Source organism: Rosa chinensis, chromosome 2 (genome assembly GCF_002994745.2).
Source record: "Rosa chinensis cultivar Old Blush chromosome 2, RchiOBHm-V2, whole genome shotgun sequence".
Classification (NCBI taxonomy): domain Eukaryota; kingdom Viridiplantae; phylum Streptophyta; class Magnoliopsida; order Rosales; family Rosaceae; genus Rosa; species Rosa chinensis.
Genome location: NC_037089.1, coordinates 14,990,390 through 15,016,226, shown reverse-complemented (window position 1 = coordinate 15,016,226; position 25,837 = coordinate 14,990,390). Strand labels below are relative to the sequence as shown.

At 38.3% G+C, this 25,837-nt stretch overlaps 6 protein-coding genes across 6 annotated transcripts; all 6 read left to right on the top strand.

Moving 5' to 3' along the window:
- Positions 1-1,258: 1,258 nt before the first annotated feature.
- Positions 1,259-2,857, top strand: LOC112185889 (B3 domain-containing protein LOC_Os12g40080). Its single transcript, XM_040513272.1, has 6 exons — positions 1,259-1,388; positions 1,476-1,669; positions 1,775-2,063; positions 2,131-2,244; positions 2,327-2,481; positions 2,587-2,857. The coding sequence occupies exons 1-6, from the start codon at positions 1,259-1,261 to the stop codon at positions 2,836-2,838; spliced, it is 1,134 nt and encodes a 377-aa protein (XP_040369206.1). The 3' UTR covers positions 2,839-2,857.
- A 4,667-nt stretch (positions 2,858-7,524) lies between these two features.
- LOC112183765 (B3 domain-containing protein Os11g0197600) lies at positions 7,525-9,314 on the top strand. Its single transcript, XM_024322100.2, has 6 exons — positions 7,525-7,691; positions 7,995-8,206; positions 8,318-8,597; positions 8,694-8,777; positions 8,876-9,036; positions 9,137-9,314. The coding sequence occupies exons 1-5, from the start codon at positions 7,562-7,564 to the stop codon at positions 8,941-8,943; spliced, it is 774 nt and encodes a 257-aa protein (XP_024177868.2). The 5' UTR covers positions 7,525-7,561; the 3' UTR covers positions 8,944-9,036; positions 9,137-9,314.
- Positions 9,315-12,474: 3,160 nt separating this feature from the next.
- LOC112183764 (B3 domain-containing transcription factor VRN1) lies at positions 12,475-16,403 on the top strand. The gene is made up of 6 exons (XM_040513271.1): positions 12,475-13,753; positions 14,385-14,880; positions 14,992-15,197; positions 15,319-15,592; positions 15,681-16,041; positions 16,162-16,403. The coding sequence occupies exons 1-5, from the start codon at positions 13,646-13,648 to the stop codon at positions 15,860-15,862; spliced, it is 1,266 nt and encodes a 421-aa protein (XP_040369205.1). The 5' UTR covers positions 12,475-13,645; the 3' UTR covers positions 15,863-16,041; positions 16,162-16,403.
- A 1,116-nt stretch (positions 16,404-17,519) lies between these two features.
- Positions 17,520-19,675, top strand: LOC112183763 (B3 domain-containing transcription factor VRN1). Its single transcript, XM_040513269.1, has 6 exons — positions 17,520-17,658; positions 17,788-18,157; positions 18,237-18,451; positions 18,585-18,867; positions 18,979-19,094; positions 19,274-19,675. The coding sequence occupies exons 1-6, from the start codon at positions 17,554-17,556 to the stop codon at positions 19,469-19,471; spliced, it is 1,287 nt and encodes a 428-aa protein (XP_040369203.1). The 5' UTR covers positions 17,520-17,553; the 3' UTR covers positions 19,472-19,675.
- Positions 19,676-19,824: 149 nt separating this feature from the next.
- LOC121051404 (B3 domain-containing protein Os11g0197600-like) lies at positions 19,825-20,613 on the top strand. Its single transcript, XM_040513714.1, has 2 exons — positions 19,825-19,949; positions 20,130-20,613. The coding sequence occupies exons 1-2, from the start codon at positions 19,830-19,832 to the stop codon at positions 20,367-20,369; spliced, it is 360 nt and encodes a 119-aa protein (XP_040369648.1). The 5' UTR covers positions 19,825-19,829; the 3' UTR covers positions 20,370-20,613.
- A 1,212-nt stretch (positions 20,614-21,825) lies between these two features.
- LOC112183761 (B3 domain-containing protein LOC_Os12g40080) lies at positions 21,826-25,468 on the top strand. Its single transcript, XM_040513131.1, has 8 exons — positions 21,826-22,035; positions 22,690-23,056; positions 23,133-23,347; positions 23,491-23,776; positions 23,883-24,016; positions 24,197-24,461; positions 24,553-24,929; positions 25,109-25,468. The coding sequence occupies exons 1-8, from the start codon at positions 21,931-21,933 to the stop codon at positions 25,346-25,348; spliced, it is 1,989 nt and encodes a 662-aa protein (XP_040369065.1). The 5' UTR covers positions 21,826-21,930; the 3' UTR covers positions 25,349-25,468.
- The last annotated feature ends 369 nt before the right edge of the window (positions 25,469-25,837 follow it).

Below are 25,837 nucleotides of genomic sequence, written 5' to 3'. Positions count from 1 at the left end.
ATTAATAGATAATGATTTTTGATTTATGACCAATGGCAATATGTTTATCACTTTATCAGCTTTGGTTAATCACTCACTAAGAATAATTAAGGCATATTTTAATTCCAGTTTAAGTTATTAAAAGTTGAGAAGCTATTCATTAAGCATTGGTCTTTGAGATTTGTGCGGTAACCATTCAGTTCATAGGAAATGATACACTCAATTAGTGTGGGAAATTCACCTTATAGTTTTTACTTTCTACAGAAAAGTGCTGGGGATTACAAAGTATAACTCAATCTCAGAACAGAACCAACTCAAAAATTACCATTTCTTTTGAAAGTTCAGAAATGGTTTCTCCTGGCCAGCAAACATTTTGTGCTACCACTCCCCATTTTTTCAAGGTTATTCTGGACGACAATTCTAGAGACCTCAAACTGGTAATTGTGCCTCTGTTTCTGTATACCTCTTTCGTATTTTAAGTCAGTATATGCCTGTGCTTCTACTTGTTAGCCTTCTATTGTATGAGGGTTTGTGCATTTACTATATTTCCATAGATTTATGTCACATGCATTATTCGATGTAATATATATGATTTGCTCTAGCTAGAGAGGGTTGTAAGTGGTTTGGTGTAGTTTGTATAATTGTCCCTGAGAAATGCTATTTTCTGTACGTGCAATTGGCTGGAATATGATATGGTTCGTTTCAGATCGGTGGGAAAGCCATGTTGTAGACTGTCTAGCTGATAGATTGAGAGTTGAAATATTGCAATTTTATCATAAATTTTCTTAGCTTTTGATTTTAATGCTTTGCTAATCATTTGGACGATCCATTTGTTGCCCTCAAAAGATACCTTAAAATGTTCTTTTAATTTAGCGGGACACATTTCGTTGTGCAGAAAATTCCAAAGAAATTTCTGATAAAATATGGTGAGGATCTCTTAAATACGGTCTGTCTTAAACTTCCCAGTGGCTCTGAATGGGAAGTGGAATTGATAAGATGCAAGGGTAAGGCTTGGTTTGAAAAGGGTTGGCCAGAGTTCTCTAGGTTCTGCTGTCTTGACTGCGGTAACTTCCTAGTTTTTCGATATGAGGGGAATTCTACATTCGAAGCATGTATATTTGATAGGACTGCCACGGAGATTGATTATCCTATAACTGTGCCCAAGATTTATGAAGATGAAAATGATGATTTATCTATTGAAATCTTGGAGTTTCCACCCTGCCCAAAAACAAGGGAGAAACCTTCATTACTATATCCTGATTATCCTCTTTGCAAGAAAATGAGACCAAGCTCGAGTACTAGATCAGACAGGATTTCTGAAAATGAGAGTGCTCAACCTGATTCCATGGTCTTGTTTGAGAAGTCAATGCCAAACAAAGATTCACATTGCTCTAATTCAGAGATGAAAGGTATAGAAATACTTTGTTTAATGCCAGAACTATTTAACAAGATGCAATGCCATTGTTCATCTAATATCCTATTGTAATCTATAGCAGGGAAAGGTGATTTTCTTGCAAAGAAAAATACAGCTGGAGGCTCTTCTTGCACTCCAAGATTCCTAAAACAAACAGTTGATCACGAGGTTATTGAAAATGCTATAGCTCATCAGAGAGCTACTGCATTCAAGCTTGATGACAACCCTTTTTTCAAGATCTCAATGAAGCCCTCTAATATCCATAAAAGTATTTTGGTACGACAACCTGCTGTTCCAGCTTGACATCTCTAGTGAATTACTATGATCTTTTTATTGCTAGAATAATAATAATAAGATTATTCTTACAGTTTTCTTTTGCAGTCTTTGCCATCTGAATTTTCCAAGAGACATCTTATTAAGCTGCCTGCTGGCATTGCCACCCTTCAAGTTTCGAGTGGAAGAACTTCGTCTGTTAAAACTTGGTCTGTAAAATTCAAGTATGATTTTGAGAACTCAAAAGCTCAATTACTGAATGGTTGGTCAGCATTTGTAAGGGACAATAATTTGAAAGTTAGGGATGTGTGTGGCTTTATCCTTATGGACCGCATTGAACTTTTATTCGAAGTTGCGCTTCCCAACGTAGAAGCTCCAAATTTCCCCTCGCCACCAGGTAAACTTGCTAAGTTCTTTGTGCTCCATTAGCTCTACATAATTTGCTGTCTTCTTTGTGGTTTTAGGGGAAGGCAGAGGAGCAACAATTCAAGTTGAAGAAAAGAGAAGCCCCATAATTAAAGTTGAATCAGAATGTGACATGAATTGTGAAATTGGTCTATCTAGCTCTCTTGCAATTGGTAAGTCCACTAGAATGAGAATTCCCAAATTTCAAGTCAAGGAAATTAATCAGTTTAATTTTATTTGTTGGTTTTGCTGTAGTCAAGAAGCCAATTATTAGTGGACAGGTTACTCATTGGCCTTCTTCATCTTTGAGGGATTCAAGGGTTAATCTTGAAGCTGGCAACAAGTTCGTCCCCAAGAATCCCTATTTCTTAGTCACTCTTGGGTCACTCCATAAAGAGAAGTCAAATGTGGTATGGTCCTTGTCAACATTTTCAGACAACCTTGCTTCAAGTTCTAGTCCTAAATAAATCACCAACTTATATTTATAATTACTTACTACATCCCTTTTGATGCAGTCTGTACCGGCTGCATTTGTCAAGAGTTTCATTAAGGAGGCGAATCAAACCCTGAAGCTTCAGGTTAAAGATAGATCGTGGCCTGTAAAGGTGATTCGCTTCGGCAAGAATTCAGCCAAGTTTTCTGGTGGCTGGGCTGCATTTGCTAAAGAAAACGGGTTAGAGAAAGGAGACGTTTGCATATTCGAGCTCATGGAGATCAATGACATTGTACTGAAAGTTCACATTTTCAGATGTCGATTAAAAATTTAAATGATTCTGAAAGAGGCGTTTGGCATGTCACTTTATAACTTTATGGACTACGTTTTGCTGGACTTCTATTTGTCTGGTGATTGATGAGGTTGAAATATTTCATACAAATTCGAACATCCCAGACTTATGATCAATTAATCCCTTACCTTGTCTTCAATTTTTTTTTTTTTTTTTGAGGGAAACGGAAGATAAAATCATACAACCTCACTCGGTCAAGCATGAAGGGTACAAACACCCCTCATATTATAGTCATTGCTCAAGTAGTGCACTGACTGCACATTAAAAATGACTACTAGCCAAGGTTCTAAAAAACGCTAGGCGCTAGTCTGGCGGAAACCCAGGGACTAGCGCCCAGGCGCCTAGGCGGGGACTAGGCGGTTTTTTTTTATTTAAATTTTATTTTTATTTTTGTAACATATAATTATATAAATAAAAATTATAATATTTGAAAATAGTAAAAATACTTAAAATATGAATAAAATCTTCAACAACAATGATATATCAGATGCAGTATCCATAGAATCATAGCATGCAGTATCCATAGAATTTTAGACCAACAAAGTAACAATTGAATGAATAAATGATTAATATTTTTAAAAACTAAGAACAACAAACAGACCGCATTAGCACAACATATGGACAACAGAGCACGTAATATCCATGGAATCATGGACCAACAAAGTAACAATTGAATGAATGATTAGTATATTTAAAAACTAAGAACAACAAACAGAGTACATTAGCACAACATATTAAATGAACATATACATATTTTCATATCAGCCAAAATTGGGAGAGCTGCCAGAGCACTGAGCAGTGAGAGCACAATACATATTTCCATTTCATTCAAAAGTCAAAACTAGCAGAGTAGCATGGCACGACAGAGGTTACAGAGTATTTTCATATATTCCAAAACTGGCAGTGGCAAAAGTCGAAAACAAATACAAATCACTGAATACAACTGGAAAAACAACTTAATTCCAATCTAAAACTGGAAAAACAGATTCAAGAGTACAAATACAACCACAGATGCAACTTAATTTCAAAATTTCAAGTTTGTAACCAAACTATCAAACTCCAAAACAGCTCAATCAAACTTCATCCAGCTTGAACTTCGACACCCAGAAAGGCAAAACAGATTACATATACAAATTTCATGATTTCATCTCATATGTATAGCAAAACAGATGCAATTCGAACCAAGCTTGAAGAAATCCGAACCCAGAAATCGAAGCAAGGGCAACTTACCAAGCCTGAAGAACCAGTAAATCACCAAGCTTGAACCCAGAATTCCAGAAATTGATCTTGAAGAATCACCTAGCGTGAACCCAGAAATCAAACCCAAAATTTTTGCCTTGCAGCTTCACAGATTAAGGAAGAGTCGAAGACAGCAAATAAGAGTGAAAAGTTTGAGTCTTCGACTGAAATTGTGAGATTGTGAGTCAGAAATTTGATTGAAATTCGACTTACCAGCAAGGCAGTAACTCAATAATGTTAACGGCTGTTGGAGAGAGGCTGAGAATAGAGGGCATGCCGTAGAGAGAGAAAGGGGGGGGGGGGGGGGGGGGGGGGGCGGCGATTTTGAACCCAGAACCCTATCTTCTAATCTTCGTCGATTTTGTTTCATGTCTTAAGAGATATGAAAACAAAAAAAACAAAAGCGCCTAAACGCAACCGCCCAACACCGATTAGGCCGCCTAGGCGGCCGATTTTCTACCCAGCGCCTAGCTTGCTCGACTAGGCCAAAATCGGAACGGGGTGGAGCCGCCTAGGCCGATTTTTAGAACCTTGCTACTAGCCTAGACTACTACGCCTTGAACACTAAGAAGCTACAACACCAAAAAATCAGTACATCCGCCTAAGACCCTCATGGTGTACATCAGTACTGATCCTTGGGCACATTGTAACGTCCTAGAGAAACAAGGTATACAAGGAATAACAAGGCCAAGGCCCACTGCATCCACCCGTAAAAGAGGAAGCCTTATTAGACAAAAAGAAATAACAAAAAAATGAAGTTGGGCCCAAAGCAAAGCCCAGACCCAAAAGCACTCAAACCCTAGCCAACTCCAAACTGCAGCAGCCACCACGATCTTCACCAAGGTTACAAGACTCTAGCCACCGCCACGAGTAGCCGTCGGCCACCATCCAATCCTCCATTATCGTCAGCACGCCGACAAGAAGCACCACCTCCCCCAAAGCACCCATATCAGATAGGAGAACTTCGATCCAAAAGAGCCCGTCAAAACCCCATTTCACATTATCCCGCCAACAACCTCCGATCAAGGGACAAAATGTCGATACCACCAAACTGCTCTCGCCAGAGCCTCTAAGCGATCAGAAGATGCAAGACCACCACAAGGCTTGCAAACTCGTCAAGGTTTGAGCCACGCCGCCGCAGCAACAGGCTGAGAAACAGCCATAAAAAAAAGTCCCCGCCCTGCTGCACTCACCGCTTACTGACAGGGCTAAAAGCCTGGCACGGCACGGGAGCCGCCGGACGAGAGCCTCCAAGCTTACCTAAGGAAACCCTAGTCGCCCTCTTCTTGAGAGAGAGAGAGAGAGAGAGAGAGAGAGAGAGAGAGAGAGAGAGAGAGAGAGAGAGAGAGAGAGTGCCTAACTCTTACCTTGTCTTCAATTGGATTCAATTAAGAGTATGAAAAGATTTCTCAAAATGTGGTCAGGCCCGGACTTAAGATTTTGAGGCTTGAGGTGAAAAATAAAAATGGGCCTACATTTTTTATAGAGAAGAAAAAAAATAGCCAAAAAATATTTACAAAAGAAAATTGAAAAGAAAAATAAATACACAACAGAAAGGGGATTCAAACCTAGGCTATGAGTAACATAAAAAAAAGGAATGCAATTTGCCAACTAAACCAATCTCATTTTTTAGTAAAAGACTTGCATTTTATTTACTTAATAATTTTTTTAAATACCCCTAGAAAAAAAAAAAAAATTAGGCCCCTACTAGACATTTGACCTGAGACGACGGACTCACGAGCCTCATGTCAGGTCCGGCTCTGAATGTGGTACTTAGAAAGATAGGTTTAGGCCCGACGGTCTGGAGTTATGTTACAATTTGGCCCATTAATATATCTCATGTTCTGTATTGTTCTTTACACATGTGAATGAAATTCCTTCACTAGATCAAAAACTTCTGTTTTCAGATTAAGGACCGGTTATGGCCAGTATAGAACATCCGCTATGTATTTCTTACAAAAATTGAAATTTGAAATTATCACCGATTGTTTTTACGTATACCTGATTTCAAGGTTTCATGATTCAGCCCCCGCAAAAAAGAAAAAAAGAAAAAGAAAAGGGTTTCATGATTCAGATCATTTCCAAGGCACTGATTTAGGCATGCCGCCATTGGAAGTGACACTATTCACTTGGCTTGTGGAATAAGAAAATCTAGTAAAAGATTCTGTTTCTTTCTTGATTTGTGGCCAGTGGCAGATATCTTTTGCATGCAGCTTTGATAAATTATTCACTTCGAACTTCGAGGACAACATTAAGATTATTATAATTTTAAATTATAAAACATAAACAAGGTTGAGTAGACTAGTAGAATCAAGTAATCATTGGGTTTTGAGTTCTGAGCAGTGACAATTCCTCCTTGGCTCCTTGCACATGAGAGGATGATATTCATTTGGTCTTTAGATGATAAGTTCTGGGGAATAGAAGAAAACTCAAACTGAAACAAAACAAACCTTCAGAAACAACGTACAGTTTCTTCTGCTCCATCCATAAACCAGTACGTGATAAAGCTTTTGAAAGTTCAGAAATGGGTTCTCTTGGCCGGAAAATCTTTTGTGCTATAACTCCCCATTTTTTCAAGATTATTCTGGAGGACACTTCTAGAGAACACAAACTGGTAATGTTCCTCTGTCTCTCTCTCTCTCTACACACACACACACACACACACTTTGTTATTGTTAGTCATTGCATGCATGCATGAATTCTTCTACTTGTTGATCTTATACTGGATTAGTTTTTTCCCATTTATTCTGTTTTTATTGATTTATGCATGTATGGTTCCATCTGAAGTACGTATATATGATGGCTGTAAAGCTAGCGTTTTATAAATGATATGTTCTAGAGGATTGCATGTGATTTTGTTTAATCGGCTGTTAAGTTTGCTATTTCAGAAGAGGATGGGTATGTGATTTGGTTCATTCTGTCCGATTTGTTGTAATATCATGTGGGTTTGTTTAAGATTTATGGTTCATTTGTTTAAGAGTCATCTTATAGATCTTAATTCTTAACCATATATATCTTTTTCTTTTTTTTTCTAACAGAATTTGTCTGAAAAAAGTAGTTCTTTATTAGCTTGACACATTCTGTTGTGCAGAAAATTCCAAAGAAATTTATGATAAAATATGGCGAAGATCTCTCAAATTCGGTATGTCTTAAGCTGCCAAGTGGTTCTGAGTGGGAAGTAGAATTGACAAGATGCAATGGTAAGGCTTGGTTTGAAAGGGGTTGGCCAGAGTTCTCTAGATTCTGCTCTCTAAACTACGGCACCTTCCTAGTTTTTCGATATGAAGGGAATTCTCACTTTGAAGTTTGCATATTTGATACGAGTGCCACAGAGATTGATTATCCCTTGACAATACCCAAGATTGAAGAAGCTGATGAAGATGATTTATCTATTGACATCTCGGAGGACTTACCTCCCTGCCCAAAAAGTAGGGAGAATTCTTCATCACTCTGTCCTCGCAAGAAAATGAGGACAAGTTTGAGCGGTAAACTAGACATGATTTCTGAAAATGGGAACACTCAGCCTTATGACATGGTCGTGTTAGAGAAGCCAGTCACAAACAAAGATTCACATTGCTCCAAAGCAGAAATAAAAAGTAAGGAATATATATCCAGTGTTTTACCTCAGTTCGTTCATTTAATGCCATCACAAGTAACCTGTTTTGCTCCATTAGGTTTGTGAATTTGAAACTCCATTAGGTTTGCCTTCTGCATAACACATTTTTTGCTCATTGTTTTGAATTGTGAACTCAGTATACATGCCTTACGAAGTGATGCATGAGACTCTAAATCAAAAATGAAAAGTGTGGGATAAAATTTTTCTTATGAAAACAAATAATAAGATGCAGTGTCACTGTTATTGTAGATTGTAATATCCTGTTGGCTTTAATATTCAACAGGGGAAACTGATTTTGCCACCAAAACTGATGGTGGATGCTTTTCTAGGCCTGAAAGATTTCCAAAGCAAACATGCCATGAGAATCTTGGGAGGATGAAGCCATTGACTACAACTGAGAAAGCTATAGCTCTTCAAAGGGCTAATGCTTTCAAATCTGATAAACCTTCTTTCAAGATGGCTATGCAGCCCTCTCATATCCATGGCGGTACTATTGTAAGCCATCTATGTAGATCCCTACTAGCATGACATCCTCCACTTCTTCTTCCTTCTAGAACAATCATAAATATGTGTTTTTAGTGTCTGCCTGTCCATTTTGTTTTTCAGAGTTTGCCATATGAATTTGCAAAGAGACATCTTATCAAGCTGCCTGCTGGTATTGCCATCCTTAGAGTATCAGATGGAAGAACTTGGTCTGTGATGTTCAAGTATGATCATAAAAACTCAAAAGCTCGATTATGGAGAAGTGGTTGGTCATCTTTTGTGAGGGACAATAATTTGAAAGTTGGGGATGTATGTGTCTTTGTCCTTATTGACTGCAATAAGCTTTCCTTTGAAGTTTTCTTTTACCCCACCATAGAAGCTACAAATTGCCGCTTCTCACCAGGTAGATATGCCAACATGCATCCTAATTTTTGCTTCATAAACTCTCTGCTTAACTTTCAGAGTATGTTGTTTTCTTTGTGGTTTTGGGGGAGTGCAGGCTATGGCAGAGGAGCAATTGTTCAAGTCGAAGAAAAGAAAAGACCCATATTTGAAGCTGAATCCAACATGAATTGTGAAATTGGTGTGTCTACATCTATTGAAGTTGATAAGTCCACTAGAATGTAACATTTCATACTTTCAAGTCAGGGATAATATCTGATTATTTTTTGTTTTTTATAGTTGAGAACAAGACGCTGAAGATTTATGAGCCAGTTACTCAAAAGCCTTCTTCATCTTTGAGGGCTTAAAGAGTCAGTCTTGAAGCTGCCAATAAAATCGTCTCAAAGAATCCCTTCTTCTTAGTCTCTCTGCGGTCAATCCAGAGAGTGAAGAAGAATGTGGTATGGTCATTCACAAAAGTTTCATGCAAACTCGATCAGGTTCTAGTTCTAAAATTAATCACCAATATATTTCATTAGTTTACACCTTTTTCATATGCAGAATGTACCAGCTAGTTTTTTCAAGAGTTTCATAAAGAGGTAAGAAACAAACCGTGAAGCTTCAGGTTCAGGATAGATCATGGCCTGTAAATTTGGTTCCTAGTAACTATTCAGCCAGTTTATGTGGTGGTTGGGCTGCATTTGCGAAGGAACATTGTTTAGAAGAAGGAGATGTTTGCATATTTGAGCTCACGGAGATGAAGGAAATTGTACTGAAGGTTCACATTTTCAAATGAACCACTACTTGTTTTGCTGCAGTTCAAGAGGGTCTGGAAAATTACTAGTTCAAGAGGATCCAGTTAACTTTTGTAAAGTCTGATAATAAAGTGAATAACTTTGATCATGTATCTAGTTTAGAATGATTTAAATCTTAATCAACTTCTAGTTTAAGGGTATTTCATTTGTAATGCAATTCAGTAGTGCTACATTTGTTATATCACTAGCCTCATACCGTGCAATGCACCTTTTGCTATAAAAACTTAAAAAAAGTAAGAACGTCGAATTAGCTCACACTTCTTCAATTTTTCATATATATGTTTTTTGTGTTTTCTTTTATTTACATTTTTCCATAAAATAAGGTTTGGCATGCAACCATTTGGTCACACAAAGAAGACCAATATAAGAGGGATGGAGAGAGGGCCTCAGAAACTTGCGGAGCGACCCGGTTGGGCGAAATTCCAATTTCGTGATGACGGCGCGTGCTCTCCAGACCATGCAGGAGCAAGATGGCGGAGGCCCGGGTGTGGAGAGACTGTGGTCACTTCTGCACTAGCGCTGGGATCGCGGTCAAGTTTCCCAAAGACTCCGGCTGAGGAGATTCTCGGTTGAGGGTGGTGTTTCTCGACGTGGGCTAGCGAATCATGTCGTTCGCAGTTGCAGCTTTCGCTGCGCTCGGGCTCTGCGTCGTAGGCCGGCTTCGGTTGACCACATCAGGGGTCAGATCGAGGTGAATGGAGACGCTGGTAGTGGAGTCGAGTCGGGATGCACCCGAGTCGGGCTGTGGTGCTGTAGGTTTCCAGTGATATGCGACGACGGTAGAATGGCCAAGATGGCTTCGGCGGTGGCCGGATCGGAGCGCAGATTGGCCGGGACTGGTCTGGCAGCGCTGGTGACTGCGGCGGCAAGCTGCGGGGAAGATTCAAAAAAACAGGCGGCAAACCCTAGTTTTGAACTAGGCTTGACTTTGATCTGGCTAATTTGGGCTTCTGGGATGGAGTTTCTTGGGGCTGCTTTCAATGGGCCAGTATTGATGACTGGGCTTGTTCGTGGGGGACTCAACTTTGGAGAAAGGCTGCAGACCTTCAAGAATATCCCAAGGAGCAATCTATTTCCGAGGTTGTTGGCTACTGAGGAGGCTGAGGATGGTGTCAGTTCCAACGTACCCTAAGGGGAAGGGACTAACGCTCTCTTAAGCTATCTCGGCTTTTAGACATTCTGGACTCAAGCCTTTTGAAGTAGGGGTAATTTCTATAGGCTTTTCTAAGACGTTTCTAGTTGATATTTGAACCACAATTGCGTGAGTGACATATTAGACTAGATGAATATTTCTTCCTTAGAGAGTGAGACTACTCTTGCTTAGTTTTGGCTTGCTGTTCAACGAGCGTTTCTTTAGATTTTAATGAGTTGAGTGACTTAGATAGGTTATCCGGTTTTGTCCCAATTTTCTTATGTAAGTTCTGTTAGACTCTGGCCTGTTTTTATGGCTTTGATATCTAATAACATCAAAGGGTTTTTGTCTATTTACCCCATTTTTAGAGATTTTTTTCCCACTTACCCCATTAAGTTTTTTTAATTCTCTCTTACCCAAAACAGTCTAAGGAGGTCTTCCCTAATACCCCATTAAGATTTTTTTTTTGTTTTTTAATTTTTTTTTAATACCATTTTACCCTTACCCCTTTGTTACTTAGAAAGAGAGAAAGAAAATGGAAGAGAGAGAAACCATTGGAGACTTCGCCGAAGTTCGGTCACCAATCGCCGAAATCCGGTCAACGTTCACCGGATTCTGGTCACCGGCCGCTGGAGTCCTGTCATCGGTAGCCTGAGTCCTGTCACGGGCTACCGCCTGCAGGAATTTGCTGAAAATCTCACCGGAAAGTTTTTTTGCACCCAATACACATCTATTGCCCCTAATAGACGACTATCAGTCATGTATTGCCCCCCAATAGAACTTTCAGTAGCCGGAATAGGAACTAATCTTCCTAAAACTTTGATTAAAAAAAAAAAAACGAAGAAATTATATCAATTTTAAAACGTCTATTGCCCCTCAATAGATGTTTCGATTACAGAAATGAGAACTAATTTTTCTGAAATTACACAAATATAACTTTGATTAAAGAAAAAAGAAAGAGAAGATTACATTAATTCAAAACGTCTATTGCCCCCCAATATTTTTTTTTTCTTTTTTCCTTCTTTCTAGACCTTCTGCCCCTATTTTTTCTCTCTCTGTAGTTCAAAACATCCAAAACAGTATTCAACCAAACAATTTGACCAAAAGCTGATGTTTGTCATAAAAAAAATAAAATAAAATAAAAGAAATAAAAAACCCAAAAGCCTAGGTTTGCTTTTCACCTTTGTTTGCATGTAAGACTAATAATAATCAAATCAAATCAAAATTGCAGGACTCGAAACTGTGCCAAACTGGACTCGAATATAAGGAACCAACCATGGAGATCCAAATTCCAACAAGGCAAAGCCCTGACCGGGTCGGGTCGGCACCGTCGTATCCAGCATAAGAGTTGCTGGTGATGATTTTGTAGTGGTGGTCCTTCTTGCGGTCCTCTGCTCCCTGGCCAGCATTGAGATTGTTGAAGCGGGAGCTGGTGGAGTTGAAGATGTCGCAGGCGGTGAAGTAGCGGCGGAGGCGCTTGGAGACGATGTCCATAACCGGCGTCGCCTCTGTCCATAACCGGTGCTCGGAGACGATCTCCAAAACTGGCTCCGACGAAATCTCCTGGCCTCCGCTACCCAAACCATTCCGGCGACGTGGCGAGCCTGGTGAGACCGGCGGCATAATTTGAAAATGACAGTGGCGGTGAGAGAGAGTAGATCGGAGAGTGATGAGAGAGAGAGAGAGAGAGAGAGAGAGAGAGAGCGCAATTCGCAGAGGGATAGAGAGAGGATAGAAAATTGATGGCATGGATGTAATTCATTAATTAGATGGAGGGTAAACTTGTCATTTTATTTTAAATTGGGTTAGTAAAAATAAAAATCAGTTATTAGAATAAGTAAGATATTTTTTGCTCATTTTGGAGCTTTTGTTTTGGTCAAGGACCCAACATCAAATCCTATTAAAAAAAAAAAAAAATGCAACCATTTGGTCAATTGACAATCAACCTTTTTTTTAAGGGGAAGATCAAACTCATGGACGGTAGTTGTCCTAGGAGAGAGAGGCTCTCGCTTCTCTCTTCCTCTTCAGCTAAACCCCTCCGTGGTTTTCATCCCGAACCGTTTCGGTGGCAGGTTTGTTTTTCCCTTTAGTTTTCTTCCTTTATCCTATCACCCAAATCTTCCTCTTCTATAGATCTCAGGTTACCTATCCCTACCTTTCTCCCAATTTTCAACTCTCAGTTTCTTCACACAACAGGTGCACGTCTCCCTCACCAATCAGTTTTTTCAACGAATGTTCACCGGTTCGGTGCTCCGACTTCGGTGTTGTATCGTATGTCTTACAACGGCACGTCAGCGTTTCTGCTGCTGCCTTTCTCGATTCCTATTTCTTTTTTATGTTTTCTTTGGTTACCGTTCCGCCTGGCATTTTCTTGCCTGGCGATCTGCTGATGGTGTTCGATGGCGTTTTTGTCTGGTTTTGAGATTTGGTTGTTGGATTCTGCATGGGATTTGGTGTGTTCACCAGTTGCATTCCTCGTGGTGTCTCTGTATCACGCAATGGATCGGTTTGTGGCGGTGTTAGCACCAGCTATTTCCTTCTCCGTTGGGTCTACAATTGGGCTGAACCTGTGGTGGTGCTCCGATGTCTGGATGAACTGGGTGTATTCCAATTTTCTGATGGCAAACAGTACTGTGACGTCTCTGGGTCACTTAACTAGTCGACAGGTGGCTGGTTATGTTTATGCTGCTGTCCATTCCTCCCTTGGAGGGTTTGCTAATTGGATGGATAATGATGGGTTGTTCCCACTTGTTTTGTTTATCTTCTGTTTGTTTGCGTTTTCCCCACACTGTGGGCTTTGTAAGTGTGTTTGTGTTTGTAAAGTTTTGTTTATCTAATAAAAATTATCCTTCCACTGCCAAAAAAAAAAAAAAAAAAAAAAAAAAAAAACTCATGGACGGTAGTTCACTAAACCCTACTTCAGCCACCGTTAGAACTTGTATGAAGAGAAAACATTAGAAAGAAATAGATTACTTAAAAACTGTGTTGCGATCAGTCTATCATATGAAACGATTCTTCAGTGGTTACCTCAGAAGAATCGTTTCTGTGCACTACTCTACCATATTTTCTGTTCTATATATTAAAAAATCTGGCGATAAATAGCTATCGAAGAAGTTAAAAAGCATGAGTTCTTTTAGCCGGGAAAACGACTGCCGCCGGCCAATATGTTGTTCTCCGACTCCCCGTTTTATCCAAGTTATCTTGGATGATACTTCTAGAGACGTCAAACTTGTAAGTACCTCTATCTAAATAGTACCTCCTCTATCTATTTCTAATACTTGCATATATGAATGAGCATGCACTTGATCGAGCAGCTACGTACACTCGAATTTGAATCTAGAAAAGAAGTCGATTACTTTTATATAACATTAGAGATGAAACTTAAGGGTATGGTTTTGATGGTTAATTACGAACTTACTTCAACCACTTACTTGAAGGAATGAGGGATGTACTAACTACAAGTGATATGATGGTTTCTGAAGAGATGGATTAGACTCTGGAATATCGTCTATCTTAGACTGAAAATATACAAGTGCATGTCATAGATGTTTGTTATTCTTTTTTATCAATATGTATTGGGGCCAAGGGGATCTCAACTAGCTTATTATTGTTATCTCTCCCAATCAAGTTAGATACCTAGCTGTGTTCTGCTTCTGTTTTCTCGGTCTTTACATATATATATGTACATGTATATGATAATGGTTTTTGTTCCCCTCTCAGGTATGTGCTATTAGATTGTAATTCAAGCATGATTCACTCGAGCAAAACTCACTTGTGCTATAGTACAAAAAATCAGATACTGTTCTGTTAAATTGTGAGCTAGTACTTATACTTGACACGTATTCTGTTGTGATCAATGCAGGGCATTCCAAAGAAATTTGTGAATGAATATGGTCAGTGTCTATCAAATTCAGTATGTCTTAAGCTTCCAAGTGGCTCCGAATGGGAAGTAGAAGTGACAAGAAGCAATGGAAAGGTTTGGTTTGAGAAGTGTTGGCCAGAGTTCTCAAAGTTTTACTCTCTTAGCATCGGTGATTTTCTAGTTTTTGAATATGAAGGGGATTCTGAATTCCACGTTTTCATATTTGATATAAGCACCACAGAGATTGACTATCCCATAAAAAGGCCCAAGATGGAAGAAGCTCCTGAAGATGAATTCTCTGTTGAAATCTTGGAGGACATTCCACCCAGCCCAAAAACAAGGGAGAAAACTCCATTACCGTGTCGTCAATCTTACAAGAAAATGAAGACAAGTTTGACTGGTAAAACAGACCAGATGTTTGAAAATGAGAACACCGAACCTTTTGAGAATCCAAAGAAAAACAAAGATTCTCATTGCTCTGCATCAAAAATCAAAAGTATGGAACATAAATTTAAAAAGTATTTCTTATAGTGTGTTCTGCCAAGACTGTTGGAGATGCAGGCTTGCAACATACTTGTCTGGTAATCTTGTGCGATAAATTTGACAGGTGTAAGTGGTTTTCCAGCAAAAATAGATGGCGGAGGCTCATCTAGCACTGAGAGGTTTTTAAAGCAATCACCTGAGTTTTGTGGGGAGAAGCATACATCAAATATAAATGAAAAAGCCTTAATACAGAGAAACATTGCTTCCAAATCTGAAAAGCCTTATTTCAAGGTTGTCATGCAGCGCTCATATATTCAAAAAGGTTATTTGGTGAGCTTTTTATAGACAACCCTCATATATATGCCAGCATAAGCAAGCTTATAATATTACATTTTCACTGCAAAATGTTTCTTATAGTTTCCCTTCCTCCTGCATTCCCTTTACACTTCAGTCTGTGCCATCTGCGTTTTCCAATAGACATCTTACAAAGAAGCCTGCTACTGTGATCCTTCAAGTTTTGGATGGAAGAACTTGGTCCGTTCAATTGAAGTATCATCATGAACGCTCAGAAGCTAGATTCCAGAGTTGTTGGCCACTATTTGTAAGGGAGAATAATTTGAAAGTTGGTGATGCATGTGTCTTTACCTTAATTAACTGCATTGCATTTGTATTTGAAGTGGTCTTTTATCCTGCCGCAGAAGCTGCAAATTGCCCCTTGTCACCAGGTAATCTGATAATATGCGAGTCTTTGGTCCATTAGCTCCACTAACGGCTAACCTATGCATACATGTTTTATCGTTTTCTTATATTCAGGTGGAAGAGGAGCAATTTTTCAAGTCAAAAGTAAGGGAAGTCCGATAATAGAAGTAGAATCTGAATGCGGTGTGATATGTGGAATTGGTGTATCTGGCTCTCTTGAAACTGGTAAGTCCACTAGAAATAGAAATTCCCAAATTAAGGTTAACGAATGTAATCAGATAAATATATGTGTCTAGGTGATTTTGTCATAGGCAAGAACAAAATTTCAAAGACAAGTGTGCAGGTTACTGAAAGGCCCTTTTCATCTTTGACGGCTCCATTGGATAATCATCATGAAGCTGCCAACAACTTCGTCTCAGAGAATCCCTTTTTCAAAGTCACTTTGGGTTCCTCCCATATGGAGAAGTCAGTTGTGGTACGATTATTGACAATAAAGATTCTACAATCTTTGCTTCAAGTTCCGGCTTTTTATTGATCACCATCACCTATACTCTAGTGATGACTCTAGTCATTATTTTTTTTCCCATTTGTGCAGCATGTACCAGCTAGTTTTGCTTGGAGTTTCATTAAAAGGAAGAAACAAAAAGTGATGCTTCAGGTCACAGATAGATTGTGGCCTGTGGATTTGATAGCATTTAAGCCATCTTTAGCTTCATTTTCTACTGGCTGGGCCACATTTGTTGAGGAATATTCATTAAGAGTCGGAGATGTTTGCATATTTGAGCTTATGGAGATGAATGATGACATTATACTACAAGTTCATTTTTTCAGATGTTGAAGAGGCAGAGTAAAGTCATTCAGTGAGGTATTCTGAGCTCCATTATCACCCATTGCTGAATTTCAAGAGGGTGTCTGGACATTACATAGAGGCACCTCTTGTATTCTATTAAACCGTATGAAAATTATGAAATGAATTATTATTGATTTTATATATCTTGGATTTTTCATGCAATTTACTATTTTTGTTCAGGACAAAATTTGTGTCTTTTTGATGGGCAATGTGTCATTGGGTAAGTTATGGATGTATCCATATGTATTGCTACTTGATACTAGCCAGATAGTATGTCAGTGTCATTCCGTGATACATGATGGGGGAAGTTAAGGAAATCAAGACAGATCTTCAAACCAAGAAATTTCCTCACCATTTAACCAATTAACATAAAAAATTCTACCAAGATGAGAGGTATCCTCACCTTCATGTGCAGTGATGGTGATGTATGTGTTTTTGAATATTCATATCGATATTCGACTTCTGTTTCAAAGGTACTGTGTTTTCCCTGCACCCTAAAATTAAGCTGTAATTGGCCATTATTGCCATGCAATCAGCTGCTTTTTGAATGTGGCTCCATTGTGGGAATGCAGGACCATGGCAGCCATAGATGAAGTAAATAAAAACCGGATAATTAAAGTTGAATATGATTGTGCCTTGAATTCTGAATTGGTGTCAAGCACTAATTGGTGGTTTGTCGGGAGCATAGAAAATTTTCTCCTTGTTATCTGCTCCTTCTTGCAACTTTTACAGTGGAAGGTACCTAGAGGGCTGAAAGAGGGAAACAGTAAAAGTCTTAGTTTGGTTTTGATCTGTAGCATTTCCTAAAGTGTGTTTAGGACATGATAATAGGCATGTAACCATGAAAAAGGGCAACTGGTAAATATCCAAATCTCTCGAGTCCTATTTAAGTACCTGGCAAACTCTGGAGTCTGGACTCTTTAAATTCACTGTAACGTCAAATAAGCAGAGCCTATTGACTGTGCATATATTATATAGACTTAGGTGCATGCATCAGTAATTGATTACTACGTCCACTTCAGCTACTTATTCCCATTTAAGTACCTAGCCAACAATTGACTGTCCAACTTTCACTGCAAATATAACCTTTCTTTTCCGCAAACAGAGTTTGGATCTTGAAACTCTTAAACTTCAACCATGAGTTCTCCTTGCTGGAAAATTGATCAGCGACCAAAATTTTCTGCTACGCCTCTCAGCTTTCATAAGTCCATTTCGGAGAAAACTCACAGAGACAATAATCTTGTAAGCACCTCTCTCTGTGCCCCTCTATCCCTTTAGCTATCACTATAACTTGTGCTATTATTCAGACTCATTTCCAACACACAAAAGGGTTTGAAATATAAAATCTTTTTTTTTCCCTCTGTTATGTAGAGAGTTCCAAGGAGTTATGTGAAGAAATATGAAAAGAAATATGGAGAAGAGCTATCAAATATCGTACATCTTAAGCTTCCATGTGGTACAGAATGGGAAATAGAAGTCACAAGACATAATGGTGTCTTTTGGTTCGACAAGGGTTGGGAAACCTTATGCAAGTTTTACTCCATCGAGTATCGCTACTCGCTAGTTTTTCAATATGAAGGGAATTCTAGATTCAAAGTTAACATATTTGATAGAACAAACTCAGAGATTGAGTATCCTATCAAAACCCCCAAGAAGGAAGAAAATGATGTAGATGATCAATTTCCACCGGCTAGTCCTCTGCTGCCTCAAAAGAACAATATAGCAAGTTCAAATATTGGTGGTAACTAAAGCATGCATCTATTAAATTGTTTGATTTTGTGTGTTTTCTTTCATTGAGATGTGTTATAATCTTTTGACAGACAAAAAGGATCTTCCTGCGGAAGTAGATGAGGGAGACAAGTCTAGTAATACTCAAAGATCACAAAAACCAACAACTGAGGTTCTTGGGAGGATGCACCCTTCGACTACAAGAGGAAGTGGAGCTGTACAGACAGTTAAAGAATTCAAGTACACTGAGCAGCCTTCTTGTTTTTTGGTTCCTATGTGCCCCTCTTATATCGAAAAACATATGCTTGTAAGTTTTCTATTTCATAGATCTTGTCCATGTTAAAATGAACTAAGCAATTAAATCTAGGTCCTTCTCTGTAGCAGAATCACTGTTCTCGATATCTTAAGGTCTTTTTTCTTGCTTTTCTCTTTCCTCTCAGTGGCTGCCAAGTGACTTTGCCATGCATGTGAAACATCTTATTACGAATTCTGGTAATCTTACCCTTCGTGTTTCGGAAGGGAGCACAACGAGAACTTGGACTGTTGGAATGAAATATGAAAAAGAAAGAGCCAAATTCCAGTCTGGATGGAGTGAATTTGTGCAAGACAATAAACTAAATCATGGTGATGTGTGTGACCTCATGTTAATTGACAAAAATGAACTTTTATTTGAAGTTAAGATTTTCCGAGCAAGAGAAGCTGTGGATTGCACCTTCTCACCGGGTAAGTTATTTGCAAATATTTAGGTTACTGTTTAGATATGAATGATATGATAGAGGCTAATTACTGTATATATGCATGCCATCAATTATATTCCTTGGGATGGATCTGAAGATATTGATGAAGCTGATGCACATCACGAGCATGATGATGACAATGGTGATAATGATGCTGCTCATGACAATCGTTCATTCACAATTATCATACGACAGTCTTATACTACTCGTTTGGTAAGCTTTTTCTACAGACAACAAGATGATAACATGTATGCATAGATAACATATATATGTATGTGCTAACAATAATTACTGAATAATACTTTCATTAAAGGAACAGAATCCGAATATCCTATATATGTTCAAAAAATTTCTTACCGTCTTTATCTTCTTTAATTTCCTATTATTTTCAGCCAGTGCCTGCTAAGTTCCACAAACACGCTACTAAGAAGCCTGATACGGCTAACCTGAGTCTTCCCAGTGGGAGGAGAACTTGGCCTATTTCATTGAAATATGAGGTTTCAACAGAAAGAGTCAGATTCCAGTCCGGTTGGAGCAAGTTTGTACGAGACAATCATTTAAAGTTGGAAATGCCTGTGAGTTTGTGTTGACTGATGAAACTAGACTTTCATTTGAAGTTCATATAGAAGCTGCTAAATGCACCTTGCCAGGTAAGTCCCTTAACTTTTGAATTGTTAGTGATTGAAGCAGTGCCAAAGTGACTGACTACGCGGCATCACTTCCATCCACTGAGATGGGCATGCAGATGATGATGAAGCTGAAGATGAGGGTGATGACAGTGATAGTGATTGTGATGATGATGGTGATTGTGATGATGAATATCCATTAGCACCACGAATTCACAAAAGAAAGAGATCAAGTTCAAGTACCAAAAGCAACATCGAAGATGTAGATGGTTCCACTAGTAATAAACAATTCTTGAAATGAAGACCTGATGTTCGAAGGACCATGAGTCCAATAGGGAACAAGAAAAAAGATAATGCTCTTCAGAGAGCTAATGCTTTCAAATCTGTAAAACCTTCTTTCGTGGTTGCAATGCATCCCACTTATGTCTGTGGAGGTATTTTGGTAAGTTTTCTTGATTCTACATGTGCTCAGCAATCAGATATTTCACTTGCCTCTTTCTACAGATTTTGGTTTGGAAAGATCTAAGCAAACCTCCTCTTCCCAGATTACAATCATGAATGTCCTTTTCTCTTCTTCTCTTCTTAATCTTATAGATCTCATTCTTTTCCTTTCTTCTTTCAGAATTTGCCATGTGGTTTTGCCAAGAAACATCTTACTGAGAGGCCTAATCACGTGAGCCTGCAGGATTCAAATGGGAAAATTTGGTCTGTCAATATCCATTTCAGCAACCAAGCTAGCTTCCGCAGTGGTTGGACTGACTTTGTGCGAGGCAATAATTTTGAAGAAGGTGATGCGTGTGCCTTTGAGTTGATTAAGAAGAGCAAGTTTTTATTTGACGTTCACTTTTTCCGCACCACATAGAAGAAGAAAATATCAGCTTGTCCCTTGCAGGAAACTAGACTAGTATTTATAGATTTGGATTCTACAAAAACATGTATATGTTTTGTTTCTTTTCTTGTTTGGTTTCGAGGAAAGGCAACTCACGGATGAGGATCATGTGAAATTGGCATTAGTCCAGCATCTCAATCTATTGCTGTTATTTAGGTTCATATGCATTATATATGATGTTCATTTTCACTATCATTCATTCTAGTGATACGATCCATGCCTGCATTATGTTATGTATGATATCTGGTTAGTGGATAGATTTGGGGACATGAAGTTGTTTAACTAGTTAGTTAGCAATGATCGATCAACTCAGTCATCTGTGGACTGTGGTAGCTGGTCTGCATCTTCAAGGGAATTAAAAATTTTCTCAGAAAAGGATATGTTGCATCTTTGAGCTCCATTGAGATAAACGACCTTGCACTGAAACTGAAGTTTTATCTTCTAGTTGTTATTAAGCTTCTACATATTTTTCTATGACAGATCGTGGTACAGTGCCAAATGCATATGGTGTGTGGAATGTAAATAAGGTTTTATTGATAGAGTTCAAGCAAATATACATTACAATCTTCTAATCAAGAGAACATCCATAAGGAAATCAAGAATCTCTTCGATCAATCACAAGAAGGCTTGCCAATAATAGAAGTATCCTTACCTGCACAAGTAATGGTGATGTGTGTCTTCATATTGATTAACCAACTTTTCCTTCAAAGGTCTGCACCATAGAAGCTGTTGGCAGTATTATTGAAAGGGAATGCTGGACAAGACAGATCGAGTAGCATTGATGAAATATTCGAAAACAGAGAAACCGAATAATTTAAATTAAGTTGAATCTCATTGAACCATGAAGAAATTGGTAGATCTCTTGATGTCCTTCTCTTAAAATCGGTAATTAAGAATATGAAAAGTTCACAAAATTAGGGGGGGGGGGGGGGGGCTTGGTTCTCAAGGGACAGTACAAAATGTGGAAGATTGGTGGGCAAGTTACTCACTTTTTCACCTGTGGTTTATCATGTATCTGTTTTCATATCGATTGACTATTTTTTATTAGAACTTGTACGTATATGGAATGCGGACATGATAGAGCAACATACATAGATGAAATCGAAAACGTAGATTAAAGTTGAATTGCACCAAAACTCTGACATTGAAGTGTCTAGCTAGCATTATGAGGTGGTTGACTGAGCATGGAAAAGAACTCTTCTAGTTATCTGCTCATTTCGTAACTTCCATTCACTAGAGCAGAGGCGTAAAAAAAGGAAGACAGTAAAAATTTTAGTTAGGATATGATCAGTATCATTGTGTTCTTTAGGCCATGGACACATAATTAACATGCAATCCTGAAAAGGGAAAATGGTAAATTCCGTATTAGCAAAAATCTTAACGGTTACTCAGGTCCGATTTAAGTATGCTAGCGCAATGATCGTGAGTATTGACTGTTTGACTTTCACTGTAACGTCAAATAATTCGATCATAACCTAGCTTTCTTTTCCACCGGAAGAGAATATCGGGATCTTGAAGCTCTTCAACTTTAATCATGACTTCTCTTTGCCGGAAAAACGATTCACGTCCAAAGTTTTCTGCTACCAAATTCAGTTTCATTAAGTTTATTTCGGAGAGCAGTTCTAAAGAAACAAACCTTGTAAGCAGCTCTCTCTCTCTCTCTCTAAATTATGTGCTATATCTCTCTATTACTATAACCTATGCCATTATCAGATGAATGGGGTTTAGGTTAAAACCTTGTAACAATCCCTGTATAATTTATGCCATCATTAGATGAATAGGGTTTATGCTAAAAAGTAAAAACCTTGTAAAGATCTCTCTCTCTCTCAATAGGGTTTACGCCAGCTCATTTGGTTTGCGAAAGGAAATCAATTCTTTTGTTGTTTTTATGGAGATGGGAAATAAAAATTCTCATGAGCTTTTCCTTCAGTAATAATTGTCACCAGTGGGGCATAATCAGGAAAGTTGTAATAACATCTGAAATGAATTTCCCTAGAAATGATTTTCCTAGCTTTTCCCTTTCCTGCAGAAAATCCTTGTGCATACCAAACATAGGACAATAGTGAACTTCATAGGATGAATAGGGTTTAGGGTTTAGGATGATTATAAGAAGCTCTAGATCTGTCTCTATCTTTATAATTATTTGCTCTATCCCTCTATTGCTACTAATTATTATATTAGCTCTTTTGTCAAAGTTATGCTATTAATCAGATGCTTCTGAAAATGTTGATTTTTCATTTTGAGAAGGAAAAACTTTATGAAACTAGTTTTTTTTTTTTTTCCTGTTATGTAGAAAGTTCCTACGAGTTATGTGAAGAAATATCAGGAGAAATATGGAAAAGAGCTATCAAAGGTTGTACATCTTAAGCTTCCATGTGGTACAGAATGGGAAGTAGAAGTCACAGGTCACAATGGTCACTTTTGGTTCGAGAAGGGTTGGGAAGATTTTTGCAAGTTTTACTCCCTCCAGTCACGCGACTCGCTGGCTTTTCAATATGAAGCAAATTCCAGATTCAAAGTTAACATCTTTGATAAATCAAAAACAGAGATTGACTATCCTATCAAAAGCCCTGATATGCAAGAAAATGGTGTAAATGATCATTCTCCACCGGCTAGTCCTCCACTGCCTCAAAAGAAGAAAGAAGCAACTTCAAGTGGTGGTAATTACAATAGAAATTGATCAACCTCAATATGCATGTGTTAACTTGGTTTGATCTGCCATTAATCTTTCAACAGGGAAAAAGGATCTTTCTGCCGAAAAGGATGAGGGAGGGAAGTCAAGTACTACTCAAAGATCCCAAAAACCAACAACCGAGGTTCCTATGAGGATGCACTCCTCGGCTATAGGTGGAAAAGCTACAGCTCTTCAGAGAGCTAAAGAATTCAAGTCTAGAAACCCTTCCTGCTTCTTGGTTATCATGCACGCCTCATATATCAAAGGAACTATGCTCGTAAGTTCTGTTCTAATAGATCTTGTCAGAGTTAAACTATATTAGGCAATTTAAAAATTAAAATATTTCCTTTTCCATATATATCAGAACTGTTGTTCTGAATTTCCTATTGTGTTTTTTCTTACTTTCCTTTTTATTCTCAGTGGCTGTCAACTGAGATCTCCATGAATATGTTAACATATCTTGGTCAGAATTCTGGTAATGTTAGCCTTCGTGTTTCGGAAGGGAGTACAAGGGGACTTTGGACTGTTGAAATGAAATATGATACAGAAAGAGCCACATTCCGGTTGCAGAGTGGTTGGAATAAATTTGTTCAAGGAAATAATTTGAATGCTGGTGATGTTTGTGGTTTTATGTTAATTGACGAAATTGGACTTTTATTTGAAGTTAATATTTTCCGCAGAACAGAAGTTGCAACCTCATCACCAGGTTAGTATCTGCTATTTTTGAGTTACTGTTTATATAATTAATTGACACACATATCTAATTAATATGGATAATGCCCTCACTTCCATCCCTTGGGATGAACCTGAAGGCTATGATGAATATGATGTGGATGACAAAGATGACCATGGGCTTCATGATGCCAATGATGACTATGCAGCTGATGAAAACAGGCACCGTTCTTTCAGAACTGTCCTACTGAAGTCTTCTATCAGTCATTGTTTGGTAAGCTTTCTACAGGCAACCATATGCTAATATGCTAATTAATATACGTACTTATAGCTCATCTTTGTGTGAACAAGAATAAAGGAAAGATGCTTTCTTTTACTGAGCAGAACCTGAATTATCCTTTGTTCAAAAAAGTTATTACCATCTTTTTCGTGTTTAATTTCCTTTTGTTTTCAGTGGTTATGTTCTAGGTTTTCTCAGAAACATCTCAGTGATAAGCCTAGTAATGCCGAGCTGCATGTTCCTGGTGGGACGACAACTTGGTGTGTTGGATTGAAATATGAGGTTGGGAGAAAAAGAGCCAAATTTCAGTCTGGTTGGACCAAGTTTGTGAGAGACAATAATTTGAACATTGGAGATGAGTGTGTGTTTGTGTTGACTGATGAAAATATATTTTCATTTGAAGTTGTCATAGTAGCTGCAAAATCCACCTTGCCACCAGGTAAGTTCTGTTAATTTTCAAATTGTTATTTGAGCAAAGTGGCTAGATACTGACTCCACCATCGCTTCCATCTAATGTGAGGAGCGTATAGACATTGATGATGCTAATGACAACATCAAAGATGATGAGGATAATAAGAATGAGGACGATGATGATACTAGTGATGATGAAGGTGATCATTCTGATGATGAAAACGACCACAGCGATGAAGATGATGAATATTCAACAGCACAACAGCTTCACAAGAGAAAGAGATCAAGTTCAAGTACCAAAAGTAGCATCAGAGATGTTGGTGCTTCGACTAGTACTGGACAATTTTTAAAACGAAGACCTGGTGTTCCAAGGAGTATGCATCCAGTAAGGACCACGAAAAATGATATAGCTCTTCAGAGAGCTAAAGTCTTCAAGTATGTAGAACCTCATTTTGTGGTTCCAATGACTGCCAGAAATGTCCACGAATCTTTTCTTGTAAGTTTCTTGAGTCTAGACAACTGTGTTCTGCAATAGAAATTATGCTCGATTCCTTCTACAGATGTCTTGTAAAAAGAACAAAGCAAACTCAGTTCCTTTTACAGAGAAAAATCATACATATCCTTTTCTTTTTGAGTCTTCTTACTCTGTTTCATGCTCTGCCTTTCTGTGTTCAGAAGTTGCCATCTGCTTTTGTCCAGAAACATCTTGATAAGAGGCCTAGTCATGTCAGCCTGTGGGGTTCAAATGACATATATTGGCCTGTCGAGTTACATTTCAGCAAAGGAGCTAGCTTCCAGGGCGGTTGGATTGAATTTGTGCAACGCCATAATCTGAAAGAGGGTGATGCATGTGGCTTTGAGTTGACTGAGAAGAGAAAGTTTCTGTTTGATGTTCACATTTTCCACACCACATAGAAGCTTGCAGGCAAGTAATTTATGTAGCTTTGCCGTCTGCAGAATTTGCACATGTACATTTTGTCTCTTATAATTTTCTTGTTTTGAAAATAGGCAACTGCCTTGGCTAATCAAGTTGAAAGTTTTAAAGACCCTGCAATATATGAATTGGCGTACGAGATCTGTAATATTGAGCTTGCTGCTGTGCTTTTGTAACCTAATGATGCAGAGTAATCTAGGAGATCTCTACTGTTGTATAGACCAAGATCTTGACCTTGCTACTTCATTTCTCTAACCCAGTGATGCAGTGCCCTATCCCCTATCTTAGTTTCTGTTTGTTTCTTAAATAGTGACTAAGTACTATTCTGGCTTGTCCATGTTCTTATCTTGGATGTTGGAATCTCTAGTATTATATTACATACATACATTGAATGAAAATTCCCAGAGAGCAAACCAAAAAATGCCTTTAGGAAGGCATGTAATTTATGAGTTATATATTGCTGCTATATT

Bases quoted from the DNA above. Each gene is read 5' to 3' on its own strand.
- LOC112185889 (XM_040513272.1), top strand. From the start codon at position 1,259: ATGAGACCAAGCTCGAGTACTAGATCAGACAGGATTTCTGAAAATGAG. The intron at 1,670-1,774 runs GTACGACAACCT...TTTCTTTTGCAG, and splicing joins ATATCCATAAAAGTATTTTG to TCTTTGCCATCTGAATTTTC. The intron at 2,064-2,130 runs GTAAACTTGCTA...TTGTGGTTTTAG, and splicing joins AAATTTCCCCTCGCCACCAG to GGGAAGGCAGAGGAGCAACA.
- LOC112183763 (XM_040513269.1), top strand. From the start codon at position 17,554: ATGAGTTCTCCTTGCTGGAAAATTGATCAGCGACCAAAATTTTCTGCT. The intron at 18,452-18,584 runs GTAAGTTTTCTA...CTTTCCTCTCAG, and splicing joins ATATCGAAAAACATATGCTT to TGGCTGCCAAGTGACTTTGC. The intron at 19,095-19,273 runs GTAAGCTTTTTC...TATTATTTTCAG, and splicing joins AGTCTTATACTACTCGTTTG to CCAGTGCCTGCTAAGTTCCA.
- LOC121051404 (XM_040513714.1), top strand. From the start codon at position 19,830: ATGAGTCCAATAGGGAACAAGAAAAAAGATAATGCTCTTCAGAGAGCT. The intron at 19,950-20,129 runs GTAAGTTTTCTT...TTCTTCTTTCAG, and splicing joins ATGTCTGTGGAGGTATTTTG to AATTTGCCATGTGGTTTTGC.
- LOC112183765 (XM_024322100.2), top strand. From the start codon at position 7,562: ATGAGGACAAGTTTGAGCGGTAAACTAGACATGATTTCTGAAAATGGG. The intron at 7,692-7,994 runs GTAAGGAATATA...AATATTCAACAG, and splicing joins CTCCAAAGCAGAAATAAAAA to GGGAAACTGATTTTGCCACC. The intron at 8,207-8,317 runs GTAAGCCATCTA...TTTGTTTTTCAG, and splicing joins ATATCCATGGCGGTACTATT to AGTTTGCCATATGAATTTGC.
- LOC112183764 (XM_040513271.1), top strand. From the start codon at position 13,646: ATGAGTTCTTTTAGCCGGGAAAACGACTGCCGCCGGCCAATATGTTGT. The intron at 13,754-14,384 runs GTAAGTACCTCT...TGATCAATGCAG, and splicing joins CTTCTAGAGACGTCAAACTT to GGCATTCCAAAGAAATTTGT. The intron at 15,593-15,680 runs GTAATCTGATAA...TCTTATATTCAG, and splicing joins AAATTGCCCCTTGTCACCAG to GTGGAAGAGGAGCAATTTTT.
- LOC112183761 (XM_040513131.1), top strand. From the start codon at position 21,931: ATGACTTCTCTTTGCCGGAAAAACGATTCACGTCCAAAGTTTTCTGCT. The intron at 24,017-24,196 runs GTAAGCTTTCTA...TTTTGTTTTCAG, and splicing joins CTTCTATCAGTCATTGTTTG to TGGTTATGTTCTAGGTTTTC. The intron at 24,462-24,552 runs GTAAGTTCTGTT...AGGAGCGTATAG, and splicing joins AAAATCCACCTTGCCACCAG to ACATTGATGATGCTAATGAC.